Genomic DNA, 12,627 nt, shown 5'->3' with positions numbered 1-12,627 from the left:
AACCATAGACAGCTTCATAGAATACGATTTTTGTTCAGAATAGCTCTTCCATACCCCTAATGGAACCCTAAGGACTACTCGCGCGTAAGGGTTCATCATCATCATCAACCGATCGACGTCCACTGCTGGACATAGGTCTCTTATAGGGACTTCCACACGCCATGGTGTTGCGCCTTGCGTAAAGGTTTTTTTTTTAGAATATTAGCCTAGTTAAATGACAATATTCCCCTTACCCCTCCAACCAAGCGTCACGTTTGTGCTAGGAGTAGGTACGACAATAGTGTAACGGGCGGGGTTTGAACCGCCGACCTTTCGGTTTTCAGTCCACTCCTTTAACCGTTGAGCTATTGAAGCTTTCAATTGAGGTTACAAGCTTTAATTTCTTTTCAGGTAATCGACCCAATAGCACCTCGCTACACGGCCCTAGAAATCAGTTCAGTGCCAGTAAACCTCAAGGGCGTACAGTCGGACACCAGTTTGAATGTGCCGTTACACCCCAAAAACCCGGATGTCGGAACTAAAACAATATGGATATCAAAGAGACTACTCATAGATCAAGCAGATGCGAAGGCTCTTAAAGAGGGAGAGAATGCCACATTTATTAACTACGGAAATATTATGATTGACAAGATTCATAGGTAAGTTAACTAGTGTAAAATTAACGGAGTATTTTTCTGAGATTTCAGGGAATTCCCTCAGGGAATCTTTAAGAAACCGGGTTGAATTTCTGAGGTTTTTCGTCATACTGATTTAGAAAATGATGTCCATTTTGAGATACAAAATTGGCAGATATATTTTAAGAAAACACGCGTGCTATGAAAAAGAAGTTCCTCTTCTTTCGCCTGTACGCAACAGACACGCGCAACCATTTGTTTTGGGTTGCATAATAACGTTACTTCATAATAACGTGACTTCTGGAAGAAGTTTTCCCATGCATATAGTTTTGACTAAAGAATTCTAAATATAATAAAGCTATTCTAAATTCTACTTTACTAGTTGTTCATCATCATCATCATCATCATCATCATCATGATCAACCCATCGCCGGCTCACTACAGAGCACGGGTCTTCTCTCAGAGTGAGAAGGGTTTTGGCCATAGTCTACCACGCTGACCATGTGCGGATTGGTTGACTTCACACTCCTTTGAGAACATTATGGAGAACTCTCAGGCATGCAGTTTCCTCACGATGTTTTCCTTCACCGTTAAAGCAAATGATATTCAATTAATGAAAACGCACATAACTCCGAAAAGTTAGAGGCGCCCGGGATCGAACCCCCGACCTCCAATTAGAAGGCGGACGTCCTAACTATCACAGCACACTATTTGTTCTAAAGCATTAAAACATTCTCTTAGAGCTGCGGACGGAACGATCACAAGTATAGACGCGACACCAAATCTCGAAAACAAGGACTTTAAGAAAACCATCAAACTGACATGGCTCGCTGACACACCACAGTCACCCACCGTGGAAACCTACTGTGTATACTTCGATCATATCATATCCAAACCGCTGCTGGCTAAAGATGAGGACTTTAAACAGTATATTGGACATCAGACGAGAGTGAGTATATGCGAATCACACTAATATTATACAGGAGAAGTTTGGTGTGTGCGTGCGTATGTTTTTTACTCTTTCACGCAAAAAATAAATAAAAAGCCTCAATAGCCCAACTGGTAAAAAGAGTGGACTGAAAACCGAAAGGTCGCCAGTTCAAACCCCGCCCGTTGCACTATTGTCGTACCTACTCCTAGCACAAGCTTCACGCTTAGTTGGAGAGGAAAGGGGAATATTAGTCATTTAACATGGCTAATATTCTTTAAAAAAAAACTGGACGGATTTGGCTGAAAATTGGAATGGAAGTACATAATATTATGTAGATTATACCCTGGATTAACACATAGGGTACTTTTTTATCCCAGAAAATCAAAAGATTCCCACGAGATTTAAAAAAACCAAAATCGACGCGAACGATGTCTATTGTAAATGGACCTTTAGAAAGAGGTTTCGGAGAGCGTTGTCTATGTCGTTGAGACCGGAAATACGTCACATAGGTATGAATGACAAAGACAATGCTCTACGAAGCCGAAAACCCTTTCTAAAGATCGATGTACAATATTTTCTGCCGGCTACTGTACATGGTACATGTATCAAAGCGGCACTATTGGATCGTGGATCATGTAACCGCCCATGTACCTTAGCAACTTAGTATTTGAAAACGGTAAAAAACCGGACAAGTGCGAGTCAGACTCGCGCACCGAGAGTTCCGTATTACAATCGTATTTTTCCGACATTTTGCACGATAAATCAAAAACTATTGTGCATAAAAATAAATAAAAATCTGTTTTAGAACGTACAAGTAAAGCGATATCATACGATTTCATACGATACTCCACTTGGTATAGTTATCATACTTTGAAAGAATTTTCAATACTAATTATTTGTTCATGAACACATTTTAATTATTTTTTGTGGTGGTGTGTACAAATTCACGGTTTTCGAATTTTTCCCCTTACGTGTGCTATAACACCTAGCTACCTGCCAAATTTCATAACTTCAGGTCAATGGGAAATACCTATAAGTTTCTTGACAGACACGACGGACAGACAACGAATTGATAAGGGTTCCTTTTTCCTTTTGAGGTACGGAACCCTAAAAACCTCTTTTTTCATGACAGTGGGAGGTCCCCATGGTGAGCGAGTCCGCTCTGAGCGCGGTGAAGGTGGGCGACATCCTCGAGCTGCAGCGGCGAGGCTTCTTCCGCGTGGACGTGGCGCCCGCGCCGCCCTCGCCGCACACCGGCCGCGCCACGCCGCTGATCCTCTTCCATGTGCCCGACGGCCGCACCAAGGAGAAGGTGAGTCAATTTGAATAGGCAGGATGGATGAGACGGGGGGACGCCCCGCACTGGGTTAGCGCGGAGGCTGTGCGGAAATAGAAAAGTTGCAAGCCTTATCTATTTGGTACTGCGATAGCTTGCATCCTGGAGACATATAGGTTATAGGTATTTCATAATCAACCCATCGCCGGCTCACTACAGACTCAGAGCACAGGTCTCCTCTCAGAGTGAGAAGGGTTTTGGCCATGGTCTACCACGCTGGCCATAATATGCGGATTGGTAGACTTCACACACTTTTGAGAACATTATGGAGAATTCTCAGACATGCAGGTTTCCTCACGATGTTTTCCTTCACCGTTAAAGCAAGTGATATTTAATTACTTAAAACGAACATAACTCCGAAAAATTAAAGGTGCGTGCCCGGGATCGAACCCCGGAGCCCGCCAAAGAGGAGGTTCCGATCAGAAGGCGGACGTCCTCACCACTAGGCTATCATAGCTTTTAATCTATAGGTGTTTATAAAAAGGTTTTTATAAATCCTGTGGGATCTCTTTGTTTTTCTCTAAACAGCGCCGAAGTGCGAATTATTGCGATTCCGAATGTTAGGCTGTGTTCTGTATGCTATTTTGTCTACAAAATATAGACAAAAATACACCTCCGATTTGTTAATCTGCTTCTCGACTTCTTGTGATGATATCAAACGACAGAGGGCAAACAACAAAGACGCCCATAGCAACTCTTCAATTTTAACGTAAGCAATATATTTCGTGCATGTTCACATTCACATGCTAACCTGGAAGAGGTTGAGTCTTTTGGAAAGAATTCATCAATTTGTAGTTTTTATTTCAGTAGTCGTAATAATTTTATCAAATACTAGCTTATGCTCGCGACTTCGTCCGCGTGGACTGCACAAATTTCAAACCCCTATTTCACCCCCTTAGGAGTTGAATTTCCAAAAATCCTGTCTTAGCGGATGCCTACGTCTTAATAGCTATCTGCATGCCAAATTTCAGCTCGATCCGTCCAGTAGTTTGAGCTGTGCGTTGATAGATCAGTCAGTCAGTCTGTCAGTCACCTTTTCCTTTTATATATTTAGATTTATCATCAGTTATTTCTATTTGATAGTCAATTAATCTAAGTCTAAGACTATGCCAATAAAACTCATTTTTTTGAAAAACTTGTTTTATTTTTATCATTCCGTAGCCAAATGGCAAAAACGGAATTCTTATGGATTCGTCATGTCTGACTGTCTGTCCGTCCGTATGTCACAGCCACTTTTTTCCGAAACTGTAAGAACTATACTGTTGAAACTTGGTAAGTAGTAGACATGTGTCCGCTATATCATATCGTAACTGAAAACAGTTGCCGTGCCTATAGCGTACCGTATCGTTATTGTCGTAGCTAGGAACGGTTATCAGATATCATCTATGACGAGCCACCTGACAACGCAACGCTGCCAACTGGCAACTGACAATGCAGTGTTTGGTTTTTTGGTAACTAGAAATGCAATAATTATGACTTCTCTTTCTTTCTAAGTGTTTTCCACACTCAAAATTGAGAAGGAGCGATTATTGGCTAATGGCTACCGGCTTAGTAACTAAACTAAGAACATTTCACAAAAATTGATAAACCAAAAACGACCTTATGTCTATTACACTAAGGTGCTAATTTGTTTGGTTAACTGTACGAGTACTTGTCCATTACGGTTTGATCTATCAAGCTTTTACAGTTAAGCCTTAGAGTAATAAAAATAAAGTGGTTTTTGGTTTATCAATCTTTGTGAAATGTTGTTGGTTAACTTGACTGTGGCAAACTATCCGTGCAAGCGTCCAATATAGTTTGACCTCAATGATCATGATAATTAAACTTTGCTGCTATGAACTTAAGGTTGTGATTACTTCACGATTTTCATGAAAGTAAAATTGGTTTTATTTTAGTGAAATATGCGCGCGCAGATCAGGTGGTGTTATGGCGCGTTTGTTTGTTTTGTTTTGACTTTTGACGAAAGTTTTAATACCTAATTAGATAGTTTGAGCGGTGTTTGTGTTCAGTAAATACTAAAGTTTTTTCTTGAGGTATCGCTTTGTTTTATTTAGGTAGCTTTTGCCTGTAGTGTGGGTGATATTGACGATTGACTATAAATTGTAAATAACTTAGTAAGTGTATAAAATTGTAAAAAGGAGTTAAGATAAAAAATAAAGTTTTAATAGTTTTAGGTACTTAAGTGATAAAATTTTTAGAAATTTCCTTCAAGTGTAGGTGAAACACTATAAAATTTATAAAAATATGATAATATAATTAGTGTTGTACAAAACTTTGATTAAACGTTTTTGATAATAAGAAAAATGCCTGGCAGAAAAAGTATGGTGTAGACTCACTTTGAGAAAAAAGACAATATTTACGCTATTTGTAAATATTGCAAGCAGACATTGTCATACAAAACATCAACAGGGAATTTGAATACTCATTTAAAAAAGACTCATGCGTCTATTTTTTTGGCACAACAAACTGACGTTAACCGACGACCACCTTCAAATAATGAGGATGACTTTTTGCCTGAGCAAGCAAATACGACTACAGCAGCTGATACCGCGTCTTCTAGTGAGGTAACAGCTAGCGCTAGTTCAGTTAATTGTGATTTAAGACCTTCTCGGAAACGTCAAAGTACCATGCAAGTTTACGTTACAAAAAAAGTCACCCCTGAAGAACGAAAACGCATTGACCGAGATTTGCTGGAGTTATTTATAAGTGACTTTCAGCCGTTTAGTATAGTAGAAGATAGAGGCTTCAAAAAATTTGCTAAAAACATACCAGGATACACTCAAAAAAATTGTGCTAGTCCTAAGCCTAGAAAAGCATAAAGGGAAATCGTCAATATCATTCTAATGCACTTACACGACTTGAAACTTTAGCCATACCTACAGACGGATTCGATACGGCAGCTAACTAAGTTACTACTTACTACAAACAAAAACGGAGCGTGGTGCGCATATTAAATTAGTTGAAACACAGCTTTGATACCGATATTCGGCAACTGTTATCAATAGCGCTATTGAAACTAAATAGCGGTTGAATAACCGTGGCCAGAAATAGCCAATAACGCCCATCTCTAGTAAGTAGATGTATTCTGTGAACCGCATTAAGATTTTCACACAAAAATAGAAAAAAAAAATATTAATAATATTTTGGGGGTTCCCCATACTTAGAACTGAAACTTAATTTTTTTTTTCATCAAACCCATACGTATGGGGTATTTATGGATAGGTCTTCAAAAATGATATTGATGTTTCTAATATAATTTTTTTCTAAACTGAATAGTTTGCGCGACATAGACACTTCCAAAGTGGTAATATGTGTGTCCCCCCCCCCGTAACTTCTAAAATAAGAGAATGATAAAACAAAAAAATATATGATGTACATTACCACGCGTTTTTTTAATACGTAAGTAATAGTAATCATATACCGCTATTTACCTTTAATTCAATCAACTCAAATATAAAATAAATATTTAAAAAAAACCGACTTCTATAACCACTACAAAGTAAAAAAACTTTTGTTTCTAGTTTCTGCACGTATAGGTATGTATGTTGAAATGAAGTCGGACGAGCTACACGCTTTACCTACCTACCTACCTACTACTATACCTACACGTGTAGAAACTGGAAATAAAAGTTATTTTAAATTATCTTCTGAACATACCTTTACAAGCATGTTCAGAAGATGATTTAAATGGTATCTTTATAGTGGCAATCTTTTTTTGACAAACTTTTAAACAATTATTGTTTTTTTTTGGAATGACTCACGCACATGTTGAAGGTACTATATCAGACACTTCGTATCAACGACTAGGTGTGCGACATGGGCCGTCGAGACAAATGTCGATTCAGGATCAAACCGAAAGCTGTTCACTCTGGCTCTACTATGGTGAAATTAAACATAACTAATAAAATAACATAAAATATTTGCTAGATACTTTCACAGAAAAAGAGAAATACTATGCAAAAACGTGTTCTTTGGTAAACAAAAAATCTGCCCTTAAAATTTACTAATCAAACATCTCGTAGATAAAAGGGTCTGAATATACAATGTCAATAGACGACCTATCTTCTGGGACTATGACAACCATATGCATAATCAGGTCGATAAATGAATCCACTTTCTTCAAAAACTTTTTGTTTCCTTTCATATCACGGCCTATTTGATTTGTCTGTTTATAATATTTTAGATAGTGATAGGTCTGCGCGTCGTACACCATTTTTGCCAACTTATTAGTTTCATAAAAGTTGTTTTTTATGTATTTTATCTGGAAAAAAGAATCTGTTTTGAAGTCCCTAGTGCAACTTAGGATTTATTATAATTAAAAATATGCATTTTCGATAGTCGTTTCGTTAGATAAGTACAGTAGCCGGCAAGAAATATTGTACGACCTTTAGAATGAGGTTTCGGATTTCTGACGTTTTGTCGGTCTCAACGATAGCACGAAACGCTCTACGAAACCGCTATCTCTTTTTAAATGTCGATGTATGGTACATATGTATTATACATACGTAGTTCCTTAGTAGTTCCTTTAACTAACTAGATGTCTACGTCAAAATAACTATCTGCATACCAAATTTCAGCCCGAAAGCTCCAACTCAACTACATAGTTTATTTAGCTACTTATATACTTTATTATTACTTACCTCAGATCCAATTTTTCGTTTAAACATGAAACCATGAAAATACTGTGATCTGTGTGTTGACTTCTCCAACATTTCATTAGGAATTCTCCCTAACATGCTCATTTGACGGAACAAAATGTCATTGTTTGTATATCCCGGAAACGTGACTAAGCCTGTAGCCATTTCTACCAGGACTATGGCTGTGGACCAGACATCTATGCTAAATCCTGATGAATATCCTACTATAACTTCTGGTGCCCGATAGTTTAGTGTTCTTTGATTGCTTGATGTTTTTCCTGCTCCAATGTAGTAAGCATCATCAAAACCACAAAGTCTTAATTTTTCATTAGAACTATCCAGAAGAATATGACTAGGATTAATATCTGAAAATGAAATGAAATATAATTATTTCATGTAGAATAACTTGTGCCAATTATCATAATTTATGTCAGGAGTAGACTCTGGCTCTATAATCAGATTCTAGTGAAAAGAGAAAGAGAAGAGCCAGTAAGAAACTCGGCTGTTACTCTTATTTTAACAGACTTCAAAGAACCAGTCAAGTGCAAGTCGGACACGCACATGAAGGGTTCCGTACTATCATCGTACAAGATATACCTAACACTTTCATGTAGAACACTGCAAGCTAATGACGGACTGCGCTATCTACGAGTATATTTGTGATTTAGTGAATTAATTGTTTCGTGAACACATTTAATGATTTTTTGTGAATGATGAAATTTTGTGTTGTTACCACAAATTCGCGGTTTTCAGTTTTATTCCTTTACTTCATTATGCTAGGTCATTGACGGACATACAGACAGTAAACACAGTGATCCTATAAGGGTTTCTTTTTGATGTAAGGAACCCTAAAAAAAAGGTTCTCAATTTGATGTGTACTTTCTTTAGTTTCTTGAAAATCTGATGAATATCTATGGAGATAGAGAATAGAACTCCTCTACAGATAAAAGTAAATCGCTCGCGATGGGTGTAATTGTTTGGAAAACAGATTTTAACGAGAATACATTTATGGTTGGAAAAATATCTATGAAGATAGTGGATTTTCTCACCAAACAACCTACCTAATTACCTAACTACTCATTGCCATCAACTTTTAACACAAGTTCTGAACAGTTATATAATATGTTGTTGGAAAATGAATGTATCCATTCTTATTTTGAACGCATTCTTGCCATAGACAAGCTTAATACAATGACATTTGAATTTTGTTTCGGACTCTCTCTTGTCTCTGGCCGCCATTCGATTTACACGTCGCTTTTTGTATTCCTCATTGTTAAATAATTAATTAACTAATTATAATGTGATTCTTATATTAAATTAGTGGCTCGACTGCTTTGAAGCATTTCTGTTTTTCTTTCTTCCAAAATCACGCGTCACACTACGCATATCTGCCCTCTGCTGAACTTATGTTCCATATTCTTTTTTTCATTGATTTAGTACCAAAATGATTTTTAGGGTTCCATACCTCAAAAGGAAAAAGCAACCCTTATAGGATCATTTTGTTATCTGTCTGTGTGTCTGTCAAAAAAACTTATAGGGTACTTCCCGTTGGGCGTTGACCTAGGGCGGGTAGGTAGGTATTATAGCACAAGTAAAGGAAAAAATCCCAAAACCGTGACTTCTGGTTACATCACAAAAAAATTAAATTGTGGTCATGAACTAATAAATCAGTATTTTCAATTTTCGAAGTAAGACAACTATATCAAGTGGGGTATTAAAATGTGTTCATGAATAATAAATAATTAGTGTTTTTAGGGTTCTGTACCTGAAAGGAGAAACGGAACCCTTATAGAATCACTTTGTTGTCTGTCTGTCTGTCTGTCTGTCGGTCGGTCTGTCACATAGATTAGAGAAGTAAAATCTGTGGTCTGTCAAGAAACCTACAGAGTACTTCCCGTTGACCTAGAATCATAAAATTTGGCAGGTAGGTAGTAGGTCTTATAGCTGACATTCGGGGAAAAATCTGAAAACCGGAAATATTGTGGTTACATCACACAAAAAAAATTAAATTGTGGTCATGAACTAATAAATCAGTATTTTCAATTTTCGAAGTAAGACAACTATATCAAGTGGGGTATCATATTATGAAAGGTTTCCCCTGTACATTCTAATACAGATTTTTATTTATTTTTGTGCATCATAGTTTTTGAATTATTGTGCAAAATGTCGAAAATATACGACTGTAATACGGAACCCTCGTTGCGCGAGCCTGACTTGCACTTGGCCGGTTTTTTTTCAAAGTAAGATTACTATACCAAGTGGTGTATCATATAAAAGGGCTTTACCTGTAGATTCTTAAACAGATTTTCGTTTTTGATTTATCGTGCAAAATGTCGAAAAAATATGACTGCAGTACGGAACCCTCAGTGTCTAACTCGCACATGGCTGGTTTTTCAAAAAAAGAATTCTTACCCGAATGAACAATGTCATTATATTTTAACACTGTAACAGCTGCTACAAGTTGTCTTGCAAGCTCTTGTACTTTATTTATATGGAAAGGTTTCCACTCCTGCACTCCTCTCCTACACTCCTGCAAAGCTTGACTTAAAGTTTTAGGGTAAAATTCCATTAAGAAGCACCAACGTTTCTCTAATGAAAACCCTTCACTAAAATATATGCTGAACAAATTCTCCTTCGGAATATTCATTTGCATCTGTAATAACATTTCTTGTTTTGCCTTGCCAAAATATTGTTGTTCCTCATCTCTGAAAATAAGATATTATACTTAGTTATTTGACTTGAATATTGAAAAATATACAATTAAAGTTTGTGATAGGTACTTTAAAATTTTTACTGCATATTTGTTCCAAGCACCCTGTTTACACTTGATTATTGTTGAATTTTTTCCATAGTGTATTATCGAAGCGACATAATGCTCATGAAAAAAAACAAACAACTTTTTTTCTAATTTGTATAACAGATTTTTATCATCTTTGGGACAACTTTTACAGTCACCATTTTTCTTTATGGTGCTTGTACTATGATGACTTTTAATGCTAGTCTTCTGGTTAGAAGTTTCATTACATTTTTTCAAACAATCTGCTATCTCATCTATATCAATATCATCAAGAAAACTTAAATCTTCTGTGTCAACTTCCTGAAACAATTGAAATAATATAAGTAATTATTGTTACAACTTATAAAGACACTATGTGCTACTAAATAAGTTAAATATTATTGAGATTTGTGTATATAACAAAAATATTAAGTACCTACTTAACTTACCTGAGAGTCCTCTAATTTTAACCTCTTAGGAAGAGGTGACTGATCCATTATTATTCATATAAGTACAGATAGTTATATCAGTTTAACTTGACAACCTACAACCAACAATGTACCTACAACAATAAATTAATCACACTCATCAAAGTTATAGATACATACTGTAACAGCAAATGCAAAAGTGTGTTTGATTATCTGCAAGCTTTTCTCTGCCCATCCTCTTAAACGATTTTGACGAAATTTAGTGAGCACTGAGATAGCTTGCATCCTGGTGAAGAATAGGCTACTTTTGGTTCCTTGAAAATTAAAGAGTTCCCATCCACATGGATGAAGTTGCGAGCATCACCTACTTGGTATCTACTGTTAGCTTTCATCTAGCTTTTAAGTATTGGACTAAATAAGCGCCAGTTCTTGGGTCACCTGCTGCGTGAATCAATTACTTCTTGAAATCAATAATGTGCCCAGAGTATTTGTTTACATCCTCTCAAAGAATTGTTTGAACCACAAGCTTTATTTATTTATGAAGGAAAAGCGCTGTGGAAAAGACCTTTACCTAATGTCCAGGAATTATTTACATTACACCATGTCTTATTGGTGGATCAAGTATTCGTAAAAGAGACTCGTATTTTTTCGCTATTTACGCTTTTTTAATAGTACACGAATAATACGATGTTTGTAAAACTTACCTAGTACATTTACTTAATTGTTATTACACGAAAACCCGCAGAAAATAACTCAAATTTCGACGTTTTCGTAATTATTCGATTTCGTACCACATTCGTACATACGGTTATTTTTCAAAACAAAACATGGACAAATGGACAAGTGAGTAGCAGTGTTTCCATATGTAAATTGAGAATTACCGTGTTCAAGGGTTAAAATTACGGTGTTTCTAGATTAAATTACGGTGGATTAGCTAAAAGAATACCGTGTAAATTACCGTGTCATTTTTAAAAGAAAAAACGTCACGAATTTGCTTTTTAATCAGCTATTAATATTATTCTGAATCTGACTCTCCTAGCATAGCAATATCTTTTTCATATACGGATTTATTCATATTAATATTTTGTTAAATCTCATTAGTTTTACATTTTACTCCTTCCTAATTGCTTGAATAAGGACGAAATACTACTATTACGCAGTATATTATGAATTTTTAACGTGATTTTGTATTACGGTGACACGGTCAAGGTAATGGCCATATTACCTTGACGGTAGATTAGGGCTGAATTACGGTGCATCTACGGTAATTACCGTGTACATGGAAACACTGGTGAGTAGTGACATGACAAATGAGCAGTGACACTTGACAGTGACATAGACATTTTTTGACGTTGCCCTAGATCACGGACGCGCATCGACATAGGAATATATAGGTACGTAGTAGTACTTGTAAATTCTTTGCGGACGCGTTCCGATTTTGATTGTTCATCTGCCAATAACCATCAATCTCTCCCTTGGGTTTCGGCGCACCGCAGATCATTCATGTGCGAGCCCGACATAGACAGATTTTTTTATATAAGTATAGTACGCGGCAGGTCGAGATGGCAATCGGGATAACCCGCACAGCCCCCGCGCTAACCCGGTGCGGCATAGCGCGAGTGACGTGCGGGTCATTGAAAATATTTTTTATATAAATACCTACCATTTTTCGACTTTTCCCTTTCTTTACACAATGACCCATCATTTTAATTCCTTCAAATTACGAAAGAGCTGTGAATCACCTTAGCTTCCCATGTTTACCAACCAAGCAACTTTGTACTAGGTAGGTAGGTACCTACATTATGTAGACGGGAGTCGGGAGTCGGGAACTGCTTCATAATTTTGATCTCATCGGTGAGTTCTTCTTTCTTCTCGCGTCGGTCCCTCAATTTCAAGGATCGTGGC

The 12,627-nt window shown here is 36.9% G+C and overlaps 2 protein-coding genes across 2 annotated transcripts in view; one reads left to right on the top strand and one right to left on the bottom strand.

Annotated features, from left to right (window-relative positions):
* GluProRS (Glutamyl-prolyl-tRNA synthetase) overlaps positions 1-12,627 on the top strand; it is a 50,491-nt gene that overhangs the window by 15,045 nt on the left and 22,819 nt on the right. Inside the window, exons 11-13 of the mRNA XM_034978069.2 lie at positions 391-638; positions 1,356-1,563; positions 2,678-2,857. Coding sequence (XP_034833960.1) covers positions 391-638; positions 1,356-1,563; positions 2,678-2,857 — 636 coding nt within the window. The remainder of the gene's footprint in view (positions 1-390; positions 639-1,355; positions 1,564-2,677; positions 2,858-12,627) is intronic.
* LOC117990611 (serine/threonine-protein kinase PRP4 homolog) lies at positions 6,784-11,570 on the bottom strand. Its single transcript, XM_069504549.1, has 6 exons — positions 11,427-11,570; positions 10,744-10,856; positions 10,299-10,615; positions 9,931-10,223; positions 7,522-7,883; positions 6,784-7,142 (listed from the first exon to the last, which is right to left on the bottom strand). Exons 2-6 carry the CDS (start codon positions 10,789-10,791, stop codon positions 6,885-6,887), a joined length of 1,278 nt encoding a protein of 425 aa, XP_069360650.1. The 5' UTR covers positions 10,792-10,856; positions 11,427-11,570; the 3' UTR covers positions 6,784-6,884.

The sequence above is a fragment of the Maniola hyperantus genome, chromosome 18 (assembly GCF_902806685.2).
Source record: "Maniola hyperantus chromosome 18, iAphHyp1.2, whole genome shotgun sequence".
Taxonomy (NCBI): domain Eukaryota; kingdom Metazoa; phylum Arthropoda; class Insecta; order Lepidoptera; family Nymphalidae; genus Maniola; species Maniola hyperantus.
This window is presented reverse-complemented; position numbering and strand designations above follow the sequence as displayed.